Source organism: Fukomys damarensis, unplaced genomic scaffold (assembly GCF_012274545.1).
Source record: "Fukomys damarensis isolate Sample0158 unplaced genomic scaffold, DMR_v1.0_HiC HiC_scaffold_39, whole genome shotgun sequence".
Lineage (NCBI taxonomy): Eukaryota > Metazoa > Chordata > Mammalia > Rodentia > Bathyergidae > Fukomys > Fukomys damarensis.
In genome coordinates this window covers 46,280,659-46,300,356 of record NW_022900951.1, presented here as the reverse complement: position 1 = coordinate 46,300,356, position 19,698 = coordinate 46,280,659, and the positions used below count along the sequence as shown (strand labels likewise).

General features: G+C 41.4%; 1 protein-coding gene across 13 annotated transcripts in view; it reads left to right on the top strand.

Moving 5' to 3' along the window:
- Huwe1 (HECT, UBA and WWE domain containing E3 ubiquitin protein ligase 1) overlaps positions 1 to 19,698 on the top strand; it is a 144,444-nt gene that overhangs the window by 107,570 nt on the left and 17,176 nt on the right. For 11 of the 13 annotated variants that reach the window (XM_010629728.3, XM_010629725.2, XM_010629727.3 and 8 more), the window contains 16 exons: positions 2,698 to 2,909; positions 3,356 to 3,538; positions 6,790 to 6,962; positions 7,312 to 7,460; positions 8,177 to 8,252; positions 9,025 to 9,123; positions 9,702 to 9,835; positions 10,028 to 10,196; positions 11,497 to 11,725; positions 12,754 to 12,932; positions 13,198 to 13,287; positions 13,461 to 13,615; positions 15,157 to 15,202; positions 16,977 to 17,264; positions 18,218 to 18,473; positions 18,670 to 18,800. In XM_010629728.3, coding sequence (XP_010628030.1) covers positions 2,698 to 2,909; positions 3,356 to 3,538; positions 6,790 to 6,962; positions 7,312 to 7,460; positions 8,177 to 8,252; positions 9,025 to 9,123; positions 9,702 to 9,835; positions 10,028 to 10,196; positions 11,497 to 11,725; positions 12,754 to 12,932; positions 13,198 to 13,287; positions 13,461 to 13,615; positions 15,157 to 15,202; positions 16,977 to 17,264; positions 18,218 to 18,473; positions 18,670 to 18,800 — 2,569 coding nt within the window. The remainder of the gene's footprint in view (positions 1 to 2,697; positions 2,910 to 3,355; positions 3,539 to 6,789; positions 6,963 to 7,311; positions 7,461 to 8,176; positions 8,253 to 9,024; positions 9,124 to 9,701; positions 9,836 to 10,027; positions 10,197 to 11,496; positions 11,726 to 12,753; positions 12,933 to 13,197; positions 13,288 to 13,460; positions 13,616 to 15,156; positions 15,203 to 16,976; positions 17,265 to 18,217; positions 18,474 to 18,669; positions 18,801 to 19,698) is intronic. The other 2 variants (XM_033760389.1, XM_033760392.1) reach the window with 2 other exon arrangements.

Here is a 19,698-nt window from a genome sequence, read left to right as displayed (position 1 = left end):
AACCCTAAGATGTTGGCAAAATTCCCTGCACCTTCTAAGGTTTTATTAATGCAGTATTAAGTTTTATAACCTTTGGAGATAGCATATTTAGGGTTTAAACTATAAAAATAGGCATTTGTAGGTATTTTTCTAACCATTTCTAAAATTTGTGATTTTTCACAATATAAGGATGCTTTAGGAATGTAACTCCTGCAAATTTCAGGGGTCCATTGTAAACAAAAAGATAGAGGTGTTTATCTTCCATACGTGCAGACAAAAATATATAGTAAGTCTAAAAATGTCCATCAGTAGAGCTTTGGAAAAGAGTGAAATCATGTTTTTGTATGTCACGATATGGAATTATCCTCAAGTTAGATTTTTCAATTGAGTGTGCGCTGGGAGAGACTATAGAATGTTCCCTTTTATGTTTAATGAATGTCCAATGAGGTTTTTTTATGCAGGGCACCTGATTTTGTGGATCATAATTTTATAGTTTGTAAGCAGCAGAGGGTGTGAGAGTGAGCAAGAGCACTAATACTACAATCTGGAAACAGCTCGGTCTTTTAAACTAATTCTACTTTGATCCATGTTAGAAATACATAGATCCAGGGCCGGGGATTTTAGCTCAGCGGTTCGGTGGCTTGCCTTGCAAGCGCAAGGACCCGAGTTCAATCCCCGGTACCAAAAAAAAAAAAACATAGATCCTAAGTCATCTGTTCCCCCTCACATGAACTGAATTTGCATTTTTATATAAATGGATCCTGTAATATGAACTCTTTTGCAACTGGCTTTTTAAAACATGTTTGTACTATTCAATTTTGTGTAGTGGAGTTTCTTTATGTGTATATGTTTTGTTTGTACTAAGGATCTATCTCAGGACCTTATGCTTGCCAGGCAGGTGTGGTGCCACTGAGCTACATCCCCAGCCCTCATATAGAATTACATTGTGTGACTCAATTCTTTTTTTATTCGTTGTACTGTTAATTTAAAAGTTGGGTAGTTTTCTGTTTGAAGCTATCACAAGTAGTGCTGCTATAAGCATTTTTATACATGTGTTTATGAACATAATTATTTCTTTTGGGTGGTATTTGGCTAGGAATAGATTTGCTTAGCTGTAGATCATGCATTTATTCAGAATTAGCAGATGGTGCCAAAAGTTTCCCAGAATACTTGCATCAATTGATGTTATACAAGCAGCAGAGAGGAGTTATAATTATTTGCCTCCTGCCAACATTTGGTAATTTTCATTTTACCCACTCTATTGAGTATGTAGTGGTATTGCATTATGGTTGAAATTTGCATTTATCTGTTGACCATCTTTTCTTAGGTTTATTGGCCATTTGGATATTCTCATTTGGGAAGTGTCTATTGAAATCTTGGTTGGTTTTTGAGGTGGGGGTCTTGATCTGTTGCCCAGACTGGTCTCCAGTTCCTGGGCTCAAGCAATCTTCCCAGCTTCAGCCTTCCAAATAGCTGGGACTAGAGGTACGCACCACCATGCCTGGCTTCAAGTCTCTTATTCTTGTTTTTAAGTATCTTGTCTAATGTGTCCGGTAACCTACTGGTACTGGCTATTGATAAGTATTTTGCAAATACCATTAGTAATTCTCACCTCCACACACTGTAAGGTTATTGGTATTATCTCTTTAGCAGTAGAGAGAAGGCTCAGAGAGGTAAATAACAGGCCGGAGGCCACACTGCGTAGTAGCAGAACTAAAATTGGAATCCAGATCTCTGATACCAAAGCTATATCTTTCCTACTTGGTTACATTGTCTTCCCAAATTGCAAAGCTTTTTCCAGCTTTTACTAATAACCTCACATGACATTATTGTTATTCAGAAAATAGTTTTAACTTTGTATTTTCATTGTAAAGGAATTAAAATTTTCTAATATTGTCTTAAGCTTGCTTTATCTAATTTTCTAGAGTCTAGAATTCTTCATTGCATTTTCGCTATTGACCATTTTAAAGTGTGTGATTGAGTGTTTATTATATTTACTGTTGTGCAACTGTCTAGTTCTAAAACTAGTTCTATCCAGTTCCAAAATCTGCTTGAAAGGACATAGAACCCAAAACTTTCTTTCTAAGAGAAGGAATTACCAGGGCATACATCATAGAGAAGAGTCTAACTTTCTTTCGCTCGTTGGGCCTCTTCTTGCTACTTTAAGTAACTGTCATTAAATATTTTTGTGTATCTGTGTCTGACTATGCTCCCATGCAATTCATACCAGGGGCATTGCAGATTTAAATAAAATTAACAATTTATTTGAATTCTGAAGGGATTATAGCACTCAATTATGAATCAATATTGGATACCTCAATCTTTCACTAAATCCTTAATACAAGCCACTTTTGGGGGGGCCTCAAATTACCTATCTAATGGGAGAAATCCTTAATTTATCTTAATATATTTATAGGGTTACTATAAGCAGTTCCATTAAACATACATAAACATGTTTGAAGAAATACAATGTAATATCTATATATGTTAACTGTATTGAGAAATAAATGTGACTTGTAAGATTTGTAAAGGTTCTGAAAGCTTTGTAATTGATTTGCTGCTTACCTGTTTTGTACCTTTGAGCTTTAGTTTCCTCATCTATAAAGTGGACCTGATAATTTATGACTTGAAGGAAGAAGTATTTGTGTTTCTACCTTGTTGCTGTGCAAAACATGACAAAATTGTGCTTGTGAGTAAATGTCACAATTGACTTTTTAGGACTGCAGTGTACTAGCTTTTGTTCTGGACCACCTCCTTCCACACACCCAGAATGCAGAAGATAAGGACACACCTGCCCTGGCCCGTCTATTCCTTGCAAGCCTGGCTGCTGCAGGGAGTGGTACAGATGCCCAGGTTGCCCTAGTGAATGAAGTAAAAGCAGCCCTAGGACGGGCGTTGGCTATGGCCGAGAGTACAGAGAAACATGCCAGGTAAAACTCATGCCTAACCTAGTGCTACTAACCAAGAACATCCCTTTACTCCATTCTTGGTCCATGGGGCCCTTTGCATATGAACAATAATTCTGGTCATACTGGCATCGTACATTCTAATCTTTTTAAGTAGTTACAATGGTGCTTCATAATACTCAGCACTAATTACCATTTGGGAAAAGCAGGCAAACAACTAGAGAAATTTTTTTTTCCCTAGTCTTCAAGCAAGAAGTTGAATAGGTTATACATTTCTATTTCTTTAATATAAGTATAATTTGTTTTTTATAAATGATGAATGCTAACACTCAAAAAGTAGTTCTGACCTGTTTAGATGTTACTTCCAGAAAGAAACAAAAGGCACAAGAGTTATCTGAGGCCAGTTATTGTAGTTATGGTTTAAGAATGGGCTGTATTCACATGATAGAGGTGTCAAACTTCTCTCCCAGGCTTCAGGCAGTGATGTGTATCATCAGTACTATCATGGAGTCCTGCCCTTCCACCTCCAGCTTCTATAGCAGTGCCACAGCCAAGACTCAGCACAATGGCATGAACAGCATCATTCGACTCTTCTTAAAGAAGGGACTGGTTAATGACCTAGCCAGAGTACCTCACAGCCTAGACCTGTCCAGGTAAGGTCATGCCTCACTCTTGAGTTTTTTTGCCCTCTTATTCTTAGCAGATTCATAGTGAGGAAGCAAGTTGTGTGATGGGAAATCTTCAGTTGTAGGTGGGAGACCAGAGTTCATTGTATTTTGGTTTTAGCAAAGCACTTATTAAGGCCTTGGGTACATCATTTGCTGTAAGCTTAAGGGTTAGAGTATGCCTTTGGTTGATTGGTTGATTCTTTTTAATTTCCTCACATTTTCTGATGTTTTGAGATAGTCTCACTATGTAGTTTAGACTAGCCTTGAACTCACTGTGTAGGCTTGTCTCAAACTCCTTCTGATCCTCTTACCTCGTCCTCTCTGGTTCTGGGATTACTGATGTGCACCACTACATATGGTTCCTCCAACATTAAATAAAGCCAGCCTATTATTATGAGAAGATTATGTGTGTATTATAAGAAATACAATGCCTGTAATCTCAGCACTCAGGAGGCTGAGGCAGGAGGATCTCCATGAGTTCCAGACCAGCCTGGTCTACATAGTGAGTTCAGGGCCAGCCTGAACTACAAAGGGTAGTTTGTCTGCCTTAAAAAAAAAGAAAGACATACAAATAAGGAGTGGGGAATTGTAGCTAAGTGGTGCCGCCACCTGCCTCACAAGCACAAGGTCCTGAGTTTGACTCCTGGTACCAAAAAAATACAAATAAGAATCTACCACCCAGTTACCATTGTTACCTTATTAAATCTCTTTTCATGTTTTTCTTTACATACATAAATGCATTCTTTCTTAAAGTGTTATTATGTAACATGGGGAAGCTCTTCTTTGTTTTGTTTTGTTTTGGTACTGGGGATCGAACTTTGGACTTTGCGCTTGCAAGGCAGGCAGCAGCGCCACTGAGCTAAAACCCGGGCCCAAGGGGAAGGTATTCTAACACAGATATTGTTTTAATATTGATTTTGTTGCCGTTGTTCATGATACTAACTTGTAGTAGGCAGGCCTACTGTCCTGTGAAAGGTTTCACCTTCCAGATTTGTTCCTTGCAGTGTATTTTAACTTGTCCCTTTATTTATTCCCTGTTATTTTCTGTGAACTTTCAGTTAGATCTGAAGGTCTATTGGAACAGAATAAACATTTCTACCTAGAATATATATTATATATCTAAGATGATGTACATCTCATTGTGTCATGACACATATCTCTTTGAATCTGCTGTTAATATTCCTATTAAGACTGACCACTGAATTAAAATGATATCATACTATAGTACATTACTCCTTTCTTGCTAGAATCTGGAACTGTACAAATGTGTAGTTCACTATAGAGTATATACCTAATTTATAATCTTAATATCAAGTGATGATGCTTGCTGGAATCAGCTCATTGCTTTGGGAGTTTTAATGGCAGCTTTCTGATTTCTCTTCTAATTTATTAGGTGGCGTTTTTCTGTGAGATAACCATAAAGGGAAAGTCTGATTATCCCAAAATATAGTTTCTACTTAAAACCACTGACTGAATTACTTGTATGACTGCAGTCATCATTTTTTGTGCCCAAGTGATTAAACCTCTGGCCTATGGTGACCCCTTCAGGACATCTCTCTCTTTTAATACAAACCTATTTTTAAAAACATTTAAAAATTTCATACTCTGCCAAGAGTGTAGGTCAGTAGTAGAGTACACATTAGTAGTGTAATAAAAAATACATGTCCGCCTATATTTACCACTGGTTAACATTTTGCTCCATTTGCTTTACTTCCTTTCTTTTCCAGAGCTCAGTCATTAAAAATTAGTTACAAACAACAAATTGTACTTCATCTCTATATAATACTTAATCAAATGTCTTCTAAGAACAGACATTTTGTTTACATGGCTAGAATTCCATTATTGTGCCCAACAAATCTGCCATTAATAAAATATTGTATATATATTTTTATTCATAAACCCTAAATTATGTCTTATAGCCTGGAAGAGTGCTTAAATCCTTGATCCAGTGAGGATAACACATGGCATTTGGTTGTCACAGGTCTGAAGAACGTGGAGGTCTATTTACATAATTCTTATGATTAGGTTCATGTTAAATATTCTGGGGGAAAATAGCATTTAAATGATGCTTACTCTTCTCACATCACATCAGGAAGCATAGTGTCACTTTATCTTATTGTTGGTGCTAGATTTAATCACATAGAGTGGTATTTATTAGACTTCCACTTTGTAACTATGGGTGATTGGTATAAGATCATGTAAAGATCAGTATTTTTAGCCCTGTAGTTTTTTTTGGCAGTGGTAATCCTTGCCTGGGTCAGGCATTGCTGACTGCAATATTGGAGATTTTTCTGATTTTCTTATTCTTGTTACCAACTGACATTCTTCCATAATAAAGAGGAACACCCCTTTCCCCGTTTTTGTATCCCTGTCAATGCAGATTCTTTTTATATTCATTTTATATGGTGATGATCTGTCACCATTACTTGTTTTTTTGATACTCGTAATTGTACCATTGATAATGATCCTAGTATCTTTTCCCCATTTTTGAAAGCCTTCTGGCACAATGAGATCCCAGGCAGTCCTTTTGTCTTCCGTGGCCTATTCCTGAAATAAATTATTCTGGTATACCGTGGTTCCTTTTAATGTTAGTTGGTATAAGAGACCACTATCTGAGTGCTAGAGAACTCATGCATACAGATAGACACAGAACTTGTCTGGTTTTAGCAGGTACCTGTTTGGCCTTACGCATCTTTTTATACTTATAAGTCATACCACACCTCCAATTCCAGCTCCCATGATACTTTTACTGAACCCTAGGAAGCCCTACAAAGTATAGTTTGAAATTCACAGGACTTAAAATTTTATCCACTGGGATATAACTCAGTAGTAGAATACTTGCCTAGCATGTAGGGCTCTAAGTATAATCCCCAGTACCCTTTAAAAAAAAACAAAAAAAACTGGTGTTTTTTATTACACAGCTTGAGTGTCTGAGAAGTGGTTTTCTACTTGGGTGTGCTTATCTCAAATATATTATGACTTGTAGTGAAGAATTTGTTTCTCACGTGGTTTACCAGAGCCTCATGAAATATGGTGTTGATTTAAGCCTTGCTTTGGGGGTGGTTCTCTGAAGTCCTTTACTTTTTTATATAAACGGTAAGTAAGTAAGTTGGTTTTGCAACCTTGTTCCCCTTTCTCTATTAGAAGCACTTGTTACAGGATCCTTAGCGGCAGTTAGAGGACAGACACCTAGTATTTTTGTAATTATTTTATCTCTGTATATTCCTTTATCTCAGTCCCAACATGGCCAACACAGTCAATGCTGCTCTGAAGCCTTTAGAAACACTTTCCCGGATTGTGAACCAGCCCAGTAGCCTTTTTGGCAGCAAGAGTGCTTCTAGCAAGAGCAAGTCTGAGCAAGATGCCCAAGGAGCCTCTCAGGATTCCAATAGCAACCAGCAAGACCCAGGTAGGGAATCAGAGCCAAAGAACTGGATAGCTGGATGGGTGGGAGTATGTAGTTGCTTTGTGGGCATGGGATTACAACTGTTTTGACTTGGTGTTGTTTCCCTGGGAACTTGCTGGCCTTCCAGAGATCTGTTGTAGTGGTGTGGGAATCTGCCCCACAAAGAATTCCTTCAAATTGCAGCCTTGTTTGGCAATCCTCACACGTAGCCTTGTCTTTTCCTTTGTCACCCATTCATTTATTCTGAGAATTTGTAAACTTGCCCGAGGAAGGGAATGTCTTCACGCTTGCCTCGTGGTGCCCAGCACATAGGCACCCTTTGATTATATTGCTGGTTGGTTGATTGTTTCAGGCGAGCCTGGGGAAGCAGAAGTGCAGGAGGAGGATCATGATGTCACTCAGACAGAGGTGGCAGATGGGGATATCATGGATGGGGAGGCTGAAACCGACTCAGTGGTGATTGCTGGGCAGCCTGAGGTGCTCAGTTCACAAGAGATGCAGGTAGGGAGGCAGATCATCCAGCATTCCCTATTGCGGCACTGAACCAAACTCCCAGGTGGTGTGGGTGGGTGAGTACTTTAGATCCTTGCTTCAATGTTGTCTGTTTTGCGGAGGAACCCAGATGATACCCTTAGTAGATGCTCAGCAAAAGTGCTTGAACTGTATTAAAGGAGGGATGGGGCCAGGGTTTCATGTACTATGAAACAGTATAGATTCCAGCCACAAAACTTAGGGACAGGTGAAATGTTGAAGTAGAAAGCTGCCTGAGGCCTTTGGGCCCAGGATCTTTGATTGACTTGGCTCACATCATTAATGGAATATCCCATAGCTCCAGCTCTCACTAGGGCATTAAAGTGGCAGTCTTCTAAAGACCCTAAAGAATAAGCATTGTAACTTGGAACAGTGGGTAAGAAATTGGGCCTGTGGTCCTTCGCTGCTAGCTCTAAGGAGATCTGCATGTATTGCTGGACAGCTTAAGACAACCTGATATCAACTAATTGGGACAGACCCATATGAAGGAAAGTCTGAGCGTGGATTGGCAGCACATGGTAGTTTCTGTGCTATTAGCACAAAGTGTGTGTGGTTTTTATGTAATATCCTGCATTGTCACACATTATCCTAGAAATGTATGCTCCCTTGCTGGCTTTTTTAGGGCTTCGGTGCTAGCACAATGATAGACTTGTATGTATCCATATGTATGTTCTATTTCTCTCCAGGTTGAGAATGAGCTGGAGGACCTGATAGATGAGTTGCTTGAGAGGGATGGCGGATCTGGGAACGGTACAATTATAGGTGAGAGCCCCAGAACTGAGTATAGCCTCTTCCTTTGCCTCAGTCTCTCTTGGGAGGACCCTTTTTCTCATCATCTGCTTGCTCAGCTCTGCCTAAGGGCTCATAGCCAGCCTAGATTGCTGCTTGTCTTGATGTTGATGATCTTACAGATGAAAAATTCACAAGCCATCTACAGGCCTGTGGCAGGTCTGAAATATTGTGGGGGGTGGGGCAGTGACCATAAGTACAAATGATAACATCAGCCACATCAGAAGAGTGTTGATTTTCATAGAAGACTAGGGAAGCTGTAGAATAAGGAAGTGTTTTCCTTTCAGTTCTTCAATCAAGTCCAGGGGCTTTTTCTCTACCTCTGGGGCTCAGACATGTACACAAAAGTGAATAAGGGTGACCCTTTTTAAATCTGAGAAAGTGACGCGTATACTATTGTCACTTGGCTTCAAGAGTATATATTTATTTTATGAATCACAGGAAGTAGACATGAATTTGTAAATTTTACAAAGCTTTTTCACACTCAGTATCCTCTATGGTTTCACAATTAATAAGAATTGCAAGACAGATGGGATGATCCCATTTTACAGTTGAGGAAACTGAGACTCAGACAGGTAAAGTGACTGGCCAAGCTCTCCTAGCTAGTTGGCAGCAAAGAATCCAGGTCTTCTCCCTCATCCAAAAAAGTGGCTATCTGCTAGGTGTACATAGCTACTTAGACGCACCCAATCTGGAAAGGGAAGTCCTCTGTTGTTCAGTGAAGGCTCTGCTCTGTAACCTTCAGTGAGCAGAAGTGGAGAGGATGAATCACAAGAGGACGTGCTGATGGATGAAGCTCCTTCCAACCTCAGCCAAGCTTCCACCTTACAGGCCAACCGAGAAGGTGAGAGTGCCGAGGCCAGAAAGGCCTCCCTTCTTGCCCTGCACGTCTGACAGACACTATACTAGGGTTTTCCTGGAGGCAGCTGCCCACATGTGCAGAATAAGGAAGCATCTGTCTGCATGCGCTGAAATACACCATCCACTTTATCCTCAGCCAGTTTTTAAAATATTTTACCACTGCTTACCCAAAGTTTGTCACTTCTTACTTGGTTCGCTTTCTTCTCTCCCACCTGCTATCATCGCTCCAGATTCCCTCTTACCAGTAGGATGCAGTTAGTAGCAACGTAGGGCTGAAAAGGCAAGCGGGCACCAGCAGACTTGGCCAAGTCCTAGAAAATGGGCTTCTCAAGCACCACAGTGGACCCAGCCTCCACATTCATTCACCTTACTCAGCGTGTTGCAGATTGGCACTCTCAGGATATCGGAGCTGGCTTGCTAAGTCTGTACATCACCCCAGATCTTACTCTTCCTCTCCTAGAGTCAGATCCCCATCGCCTTCCCACTAAGTCTGATGGTCTGCTCAGTAGCCTGTTTTCTAGCTACTCAGTATAGTCCTCCAATGTGCTCCCTTTGTTTTAGATTCCATGAATATCCTGGACCCTGAGGATGAGGAGGAGCACACTCAGGAAGAGGACAGCAGTGGCAGTAACGAGGATGAGGATGATAGTCAGGATGAAGAGGAGGAGGAGGAGGAAGATGAGGAAGATGATCAGGTGAGGGGGGACTGTGTTTGGGTTGGTTCAATTAACCCCTCTTCCATGGGAACACAGAGCTACAGAAAAACAACAATCTGGGTTGCTAGCTAGCCTCAGCACCAGCTTCCCTCATGTGCACTTGTGGCCATGACATCAGACCTCAGAAAACCCTTACCTCCCGCAATTCTCCATCTCCTATTTTCCCTTAAGGAGGATGATGAAGGTGAAGAGGGAGATGAAGACGATGACGACGATGGCTCTGAGATGGAATTGGATGAGGATTACCCTGATATGAACGCTTCTCCCTTGGTCCGATTTGAGCGCTTTGACCGGGAGGATGATCTCATCATTGAGTTTGACAACATGTTCTCCAGTGCTAGTAAGATACAGGGGCTCAGCTGGGTTTTATCTCTTGATTCTTATACCCTTCTCTAGGGTACACCAAGCAGTGAACCAAAGCAACTATCAATCTGATACAGACTGCACTTCTTTTCCTATGCTAACTTCCTGGGGCAAAGGATGTCTGAATCTATCTTTCAATAGTATATCCTTAGAAGGACTAGCAAGAAAGAGGCTGTTTTTGTAAACAAGCAGCCATTTTAGAGCCTGGACAACTTGATGATTTTGCTTGTGAGACCAAAGCTGACTGCATCGGGCACCTGAGTATTCGCTACAATGAGAGGGCAATCAATCCTTATTTTCAATAGCACTGGATCTTGAGGGTTTTGATGAGCACCTTTGAACTTGGCATTGGGGAGTAGATTTGAACATACTCACTCTCTTCATCAAGGATGCATCTTTTTAAGGGAGAGTGAATCTCTTTCCATATCAACATCAAAGTTCCTTTTAAGTATCATTTAGAGTCAAGTTCTTAGACTCAAGCTGTCTTGCTAGGACAGGTCTTGACCTCAAATGAAAAGCATAGCAGCAGAAAACACTGAACTGTTCTGGTCCATTGTCTTGGCCAAGTACTCTCTTACCTCTTTGAGCCTCAGTTTATCACCTGTAAATGAAAAATATTAAAAAGAAAAAAAATGGGTTGGATTAGATAATTTTCAAGAGATCTTACATGATTTTCCTCATTTTTGTGATTTTTTTTCATCCATCTTCCTTATAGTTGAACCTCTGTCTGTTCAGCAAATTGGACAGATATTTGAGGTGTGCATACTGGGGATAAAGCCGTAATAGAGAAAGTTATTATTCCTCATAGGAACATATGATCTGTTAGCAATTTTAAGTTAGCAGGTATTGCATTGTAGTGTGGTAAGAAAGTACAGAGTAAAGAGTTATCTAACCCAGTCTTATCAAAGTCAGGTTTCACAGGGCAAGTGACATCTCAGGCCAAGAAAAAAGAGAGATTCGGGAAGAGGAAGCAGAGTCCTCAAAATGGAGGAAGTAGCATTGTGTAAGGGGCCTTAGAAGCATCATTGTGGCTGTACTGTGGAGAATGGATTGGAAGAAGATAACTTTAGGAGGCTGTTGCAGTATCTAGATGAGAGATGATGGCATAAGCTATGGTAGTGTCAGTGATTGTAGATTATTTATGGGAATGAGGGAGAAAGGACAAGGCTCAGGTTTCCGTGTGAGGAAGTAAGGCCCAGGAGACATGGTTCTGTTTGAACAACCATGAAAGAAATTTCTTCTTGGCACTGACCCCCTTTTGCCTATTGTCCTTGCAGCAGACATCCCCCCATCCCCAGGGAATATCCCTACCACCCACCCATTGATGGTACGCCATGCAGATCACAGTTCCCTGACACTGGGCAGTGGCTCTTCCACAACTCGTCTCACTCAGGGCATCGGACGCAGTCAGAGAACCCTCAGGCAGCTCACAGCCAATACAGGACACACCATTCATGTTCACTACCCTGGGAATCGCCAGCCCAACCCTCCTCTTATACTCCAGAGGTAAGTTACAAAGATCTGTTGGACCCCACTGGTGCTCTTATAAAAATCTTCATTGAGCTTCAGCATTATCTTGATTGTTGAGAAAAATAGTCCCTCACTTAATGCTGTTATCACACAGATAATAAGTGTATCCCATTTCTTTTAGGATATATTTGCAAACTTTGTGAGAGGATATATACCTGTTCTTTTACTTGAAAGTCCTGTACATATATTCAGCTATTATTAAGCATCTCATATGTCAAGCACTTGGCATTTTGGATGTAGTCAGTTCAACATTCCTGCCTTCCAGCTCAGAGTTTACTGGGAGAAATAGTTTTAAAAAGTGGGAGGAAAAGGGCCAGGGATTTAGCTCAGTGATGCTACAAGCACAAGGTCCTGAGTTGTATCCCCAGTACCAAAACAAGCAAAAAAGTGAAGAAAGGGGAGAGATACAAGTATTATAAAGGCCAGTGTACAAACTACAGAGGCATTATACCCTAACATAGCACCTGGCACACACAAGCTTGGCAGTTGTACTGCCCATAGCAGGAGTTATCAGGAATTTATACAGTGGACCTTTGACTTACAAATTCAATTCATTCATGAGAGCTGGTTGTAACTCATGTTGGTCACTTGAAGGCTCAGGCTCCTCTACACAGCCTTCTAGGTCTCTCTCCTGTATACAGCAGGTCTCAGTATCCTTAGACATTGGCCCAAGATTTCTCATTTAACCCCACATGGGAATGGATGTTGCAGTGTTCCTTCCAGAATTCTTTAAGGCTTGAACCTGTATCTGAGACCGTCTAGAAGCACAAGCAGCTGGCATTCGGGTGGTAACTCAAAACTTTGGTTGTAAGCTAAAACTAAAATTCCCATTGTAACCCAAGATGTTTGTATGTCAGGCCAATAAAGTTCTCTAATTGGCCTGATAGGAAAGTAAAACTTATGTAAGGTTCATAATTGTGTTATGAATTTAGAAAGGAACTGAATGAAGGCTATCACATTAACAGGCTGGTGGTGACCCTGAGTACATTACTGTCACCCTACAGGTTACTTGGTCCTTCCGCTGCTGCTGACATTCTTCAGCTGAGCAGCAGCCTTCCCCTACAAAGCCGAGGCCGAGCCCGCCTCCTGGTAGGCAACGATGACGTCCACATCATTGCCCGGTCTGATGATGAACTGCTAGATGACTTTTTCCATGACCAGAGCACAGCTACCAGCCAAGCAGGCAAGTTTGTGTGGTAAAGGGAGGGTATAGAGCATGTCATTCTTTTTCCTTATTGAGGAAAAGCAGAAGAGTACCCTGCAGAGACCACATTTACTAGAAGCAGAAACCACTCAGTGATTTAGCCAAGGGCAAAAACTTTACTGTCTCTGTGTACCTTTTATGTGCCAAGTCCTATGATAGGCTTTCGGTTCTGTTAAGAAAATCTTATTTTTGGTTCACTTGGTATTTGGTAGAGCCAAGAATCTTAACCTTTGTTTCTCTACAGGAACCCTGTCCAGCATCCCTACAGCCCTGACCCGCTGGACAGAGGAATGCAAAGTTCTTGATGCTGAGAGCATGCACGACTGTGTTTCAGGTGTGTGGCAGCTGGGTTATTTGGTTATCAAGGCAGTAGTGAGCCTCCAAGCCTAGGAAGACCATGTAAAGAGTTGTTTCCCTGGTTCATGGTACTATCAAGTTTTGCCTTGGTTTCTTCCCCAGCATACCCCTTCTTCCCCCAATGTCTGATCTTTGCCTCTCTGTTAACAGTGGTTAAAGTTCCCGTTGTCAATCACCTGGAATTCCTGAGGGACGAGGAGCTGGAAGAGAGGCGGGAGAAACGCAGGAAACAGCTGGCTGAGGAAGAAACAAAGATAACTGACAAAGTCAAAGAAGATAAGGAGAACAGGGACCAGAGTGCACAGGTGATTCCCAAGGGCTGAGAGGACTCATCTTTGCCTTTGTGTCTTAATTTTCCTGTGGTTGTGGCATGTTTGTGATATCAAATCCCTGAAGAATCCTAGGACCTTCACATTAAACCTGGGAAGTTTCTCCTTCCAAATTGACCATACATTCACCTGGATTTTAGGGGAAAGAATTCAAATTCAGAGGGAAAGTTGTTTCTCTAGTGTCTCATTGGGAAATCTAGAGCCAGAACCAGAACATGTCCTTATTCAACAGTCACACCTCATAGTCTCTACCTCCAAGGACTACGGCCATACAAGGAAGAGACCCTAACTCAGTTGAGATTCTTGGTTGTTCAATTCCATTTCTCAGTGGTCTTTCGATATAGGCAACCTTATCAGAATGACTTGTTACATTATTTGCATAAGCTTAACTTAGGTGTCAGATCCAAGAAAACATTACATACCCTAAATCTCATCACTATGTGTTGCTTTTCTAGGCCTCAAGTTTGTGTGATATCTAACGTGATTTGGGTTTAAGGAGTTTACCTACTTTTTCAGAAACATGGGACTTCAGACGTTACAGTTTTAAAAATATCTTGGCAAAACTACAATAGAAGTACATACCAGGTAGACTTAGATGAAAGACTATAGTATACACCACTCAGTAGTTAGGGTATCGGGAAGATTAAAAATAAGGATGTTGCCAGGCGTGGTGGTAATCCCAACACTTGGGAGGTTGCGACAAGGAGGATCGCTGTGAGTTTGAGACCAGCCTGGGCTACAAAGTGAGTTCCAGGTCAGTCTCAACTACATAATGAGACCTGTCAAAAAACCAAAAAAATAAAATAAAAAATAGGGATGTTGAGGTCTAGGTGTTTGGGCTATAGAGCCTTTAGCCCAGTCTCAAAACAATATAAAATTAATAAGGATAGGGCCTGGGATTTAGCTCAGTGGCTCTTCCGCCTGCCTTGCAAGCACAAGGATCCGAGTTCAATCCCTGGTATCCCCCCGCAAAAAAGAAAAAAGACATTTGAGTGTTTAGTCATAATAAGCTTGATCTAACAAATATCTTTATATACAGTTTTGTGCCCTTATAAACAGACATTGTTTCAAAAACATGAAAAAGGATAGAAAATAAGCAAACCTAGTACATAGCCCAAGAGGCTATGCCAGCACTGGTAATGTAGCTCAGTGGTAGTACTTTCCCTAGCATATATGAGGTGTGATACCCTGGGGTTGATCCTCAACTCACACACACACCCACCCCATCCCCGTAGAAAAGGGGGGTAGATAAAATAACCCTAAGGAAGGGAGATAGATTAGATTGATACTTTAGTCACATGGCCAAAGCATTTTCCATCTAGTTACTGAACCTCCTAGATGGTCTAGGTCAGTGGTGGTGAACCTATATCATGCATGCCAGAGCAGGCTGTTGGTTATCATTGAAAGCTCTAAAAGATTTGCCATCACTGGTCTAGGTGAAGGACAATAACTCACAGTTGATTTCTATTTCATGTGCTTGCAAAAGTTCCACATTGGTCTGTCCATTGTCTTTTCAGTGTACTGCATCAAAGACAAATGATTCCACTGAACAGAACCTGTCAGGTAAGTCTCCCTTCCCCCTTTGTTAATTGATTAGTGGGATTTCTTTCCTGGCCTAAGTAGCTGGCCCACCTGGGCTGAAGATGGATACTAGTGCTCTGTGGGATGAGGTAGTAGATTGTATAGTTTTAGGGTCATACCCCATCTTGGAGATAACTATACAGTCTACTGTCTTTCCCACGGTGGCACACCTTCCCTCCGACTGGCTCTGCTCAGGTTCTTGCTCTGCTTATGCTGTACTTATTCTGAGATATGTACCAAGGTCATGTGTCCATTTCTTTGAAACTGAACATGTACATCTTTGAGGTTATTGGGGTGAACATGATGGTTGATATTCTCTTGTTCTTAACTAAGGACAGTGGTTCTCAAATGCCAGTCCTCAGTGGAAATAAATAAAATAAGGGTGGTGTAATGTGTTTTTCTTAAAGCTGAATGAACTTCATGTCATTCAAAGGGTTTCTTTTTTATGTTTAGAGATTATGTCCTTCATAGTTGTTTGGTATGAAAACATTCACATTAAATGGTATTGGTGATTTTTTTTCTTACATGAATGAATAAACTGAAAGTTGGTGGCCCCTACTTTAGTCTCTGTTTTTTGTTTTGGTTTGTCTTATTTTGTATCTGAATCTTACTGGTCCATAGAATCTAAAAACCCAAGAACGTTATCTTGGGCAATCTGCTTTGGGGGAAGGTAGCTTTGTGGCCTGGATGGTATAACTATTTTCTATTCCTTCTAAACAGTGGTCAGTAGCCATTTTGTGACTAACAACTGGTCCATGTGGCATCATCTCCTCCACCCCTATTTCCTCAGAACTTTCTTCTGCTTCCTTATATCTTCTGTCTCCTTGGGCACTTGAGTTGGGAAATGCTTGTACCAAAACGTATACCTTATTTTTTAAAGCAATGAAGGAGGGTAGGTGTCCTGTTGCCCCTAATAAAGCAAAAGGTCTGTTCCACCAGGTAAAATGGCCTTTAGCTGCTGCCCTTACTAGAGGATCCTGCTTGTGCTGGGGTGAGGTAGTAAGTTGTATTGTTGTGGGGTAGGGATCTGAGGCCCCAGTAAGAAGGTAACTATACAACTTACTACTTTCCCTGGTGTGTAGCATATTCACACTAAGTCTTGGCAGTACTGCCTCCATCAGACACAATTGTAGATGGGAAAGCAGTGGGGGACAGGTGGAAGGGGATAGACGGTATTTAGGGTGAGCGGGTATCAATATAAAGTGGCTCATCTTTCATTGAATGGAGCATGTAATTGATTGTTTTACCTCGGGCACAAACTCAGATGCTTTGCTGTTTTACTGTATAGTGGCTTCATTTACTCAGTAGTAGAACAAGAAAGAAGGGAATAGAAGTATACTTAGTAACAGTTTTGAGGGAAATTCTATTCCTTGTTTCATGCAAATAAGGAAATGACAGAACCATACATAGGCTTTTGGTAGTAGATTTTTAGCACAGCTACAGAGACATTTAGCCTTACCCTATCTGTGTGACCTGAAATCTTCCCCTTCCACCTGGGATATGCAGAAGGTTTTACTCTTAGGCTCCACAAAGTCAGATTTCTAACTTTTGAATCAGAGCTAGCACTGTGCTTTAGCCTTTGTCCTGGGCGTATCAGATCAGCTAAGAGTGTTCCTTGAAGCAGTTGGTTGTGGGAGATAATCCTGTGTCACTGACTGAGTGGGACACTTGTAAAGCTACATGTGTGGATTGGGATGGTTCCCCTGGTCATTGGCTGGTTTCCCCTTAACTGCTATTATTATTCTTTCCGAGAAAGATGGGACTCCTATGCCTGACAGCTACCCTACAACCCCATCTTCAACTGATGCAGCTACATCTGAGTCCAAGGAGACCCTTGGGGCTCTGCAGCCTTCACAGCAGCAACCAGCACTCCCACCCCCACCAGCCTTAGAAGAAGTTCCTCAGGAGCTGCACTCCCCAGCCAGAGAAGGGGGAAGCTCTACACAGCTATTGATGCCTGTAGAGTCAGAGGAATTGGGGCCCACAAGGCCAAGTGGAGAAGCAGAAACAACACAGATGGAGTTATCCCCAGCTCCCACTATAAGTGAGTAGTTTCAACTTTAAGGAATGAAACAATAGGGAGAAATAGATGTCTTTGTAGGTTTTTTCTACTCTTAACTTGAGAGAAATAAATAGAAGCTGAAGTCCTCAAATATGATCCCAACTTATACATTAGCCTTCTTAGGTGCACTTAAATTTTCTTCAGTATGTCCTCAAGTAGTTGTAGTTGAATGTCTAATGATAGTGATGAAGATACAACTGTTTATTGAGTCATTTACTCTGTTCCTGGGCTATTATGCCAAGCTTAATTATTTACTTTTTTAAAAGTAGTTCTTCAAAGTAGATGGTGTTATTTCCACAAATAAATAACAACTCAAAAATGAAATGATTAGTTCAAGGTCACTCAATAAGTGGTTGAACTAAAAGTAAAATCCAGATCTGTCTAACGTTCAACAGTTCCACATATGGCAAGCATGTGACTCCATGCATACAGTTCTTAATTTCTCTTACCCACTATTTATCACTGGTTTCAAATAAGGCCTCAGTTTTCAGCAGTTTTCCAACAGAATAGATTAAAACCTTGTTTTCTGTGTTCTGTGCCATGCTGCCTCTTGCCTGTAGTATACTCTGGAGAAAGTTTGAGGAATATTTTTTTCCCTTTAAGGAACTTGTTTATTTAGAATTGGTGACATGCATATACAAGTGGTGCCTATAGGAAATGTCAGTGACAGAATCCCTTACATAGGGTGCCTAGGGAAGACAGGCATGACTGGAACACAGTGAATGTTCAAGAAATGATAGAAAAGGCTCAAGGTGAGCCTTAAAAAGCAGGTGAGATCAGTGAGGGCACAGAATACCTTCAGGAGGTAAAGAGAGAAAGGTGAAAAGTTGAAGCTAACTGCTCTGAAAAGACACAACCTTGCCAAAGACATTGTTATGTTGTTACCCAGATTCCTTCCAAGCAGAGTTCTAACCTCTTCCTGTGACTTCCTTCAGCCTCTCTTTCCCCAGAGAGAGCTGAAGATTCTGATGCACTGACAGCTGTCAGCAGTCAACTCGAAGGCTCTCCCATGGACACCAGCAGCTTGGCTTCTTGTACGCTAGAAGAGGCTGTGGGCGATACCTCAACAGCTGGCAATTCTGAGCAGCCCACAGCAGGTGGCTCTACTCCTGGAGATGCCCTGCCTGTTGTGGCTGAAGCACAAGGCAGGGCTGATGGGTCAGGTGAATCTACCCAGGCACCTGAGGACAGGTAAGCACCTGTGTGCAACAGGAGAGTAGGGATGTGTTTTAGAGGATTTTTCAAGCTGCAAACATGTTGACTAATGGGCATGCCTATTGTGCTGGGGAGGTAAACCTGATCTCTGTGAGAAATGGATGCTATAAGGAATGTTTTATAAATGAGAAAATACAGTACAGAGAACAACTTGAGAATTGGTTTCTTTCAGCTCTCCTCCTGCATCCTCTGAGAGTTCTTCGACCAGAGATTCTGCTGTGGCCATTTCTGGAGCAGATTCCCGAGGAATCCTAGAAGAGCCCCTGCCTTCAACAAGCAGTGAAGAAGAAGATCCCCTTGCTGGTGAGTTCTTTGTGTGTTTGGGCTGTCTTGATATGTTTTGGCTTATACTAGCTCTTCATGTGGAAATGTCTGTTAAACAGTTCTATCTAGAAAGAGAGGGTATGTGTGTGGGAGGAGGATTGCCAGTAAGGGAATGCTGATGTTGCATAATAAAATGAACACAGGCTTAGGGGTCGCACTGATCTTGGGTCGCTAACATTTCCCTACTGTACTATCTCTATCTTTACAACTTAGACCGTTACTTAATTTCTACAATCTCCATTGATACTGTTTTAGGCAGATTTCCATTAAAATACCTGAAATAATCAACTTTAAGAGAGGGAATGTTTATTTTGGCTTACAGTTTGGGAGGTTTCAGTTCATGTTCTCATTGCCTCCATTGCTTTTGAGCCTTGGTGAGGCATACATCATGGTGGGAGCTCAAGGTGTGGAGCAAGCTTCTTGACACATGGTGATCTGGAAGCAAAAAAGAAAAGAAGGAAAGAAAGAAGGCTCATGGTCCCAATACACCCTTCAGGGGCACTTCTCTACAACTGAAAAAATTCTCAAGTAGGCCCCCACCTCTTAAGAATTCCACCATCTCCCATTGGTACCACAGGCTGAAGACCAGGCCTTTAACACATGGTCCTTTGAATCCTAGGGAAGAGGTTTCACTGGCATGGCTGAAATACAGTAAATGTCTGAAAAATGGTAGAAAAGGCTTGAGTCGAAGCTTTAAAAAAGCAGAGGGCCAGGGATTTAGCTCAGTGGTTCTGCTGCCTGCATCGCACGTACAAGGTCCTAAGTACCAAAAACAAAAAGCAGAGGAGGGCTGGGGATTTGGCTCAGTGGTTCCACAGCCTGCCTCACAATTGCAAGGGCCGAAGTTCAATCTCTGAAACCAAAAAAAAAAAAAAAA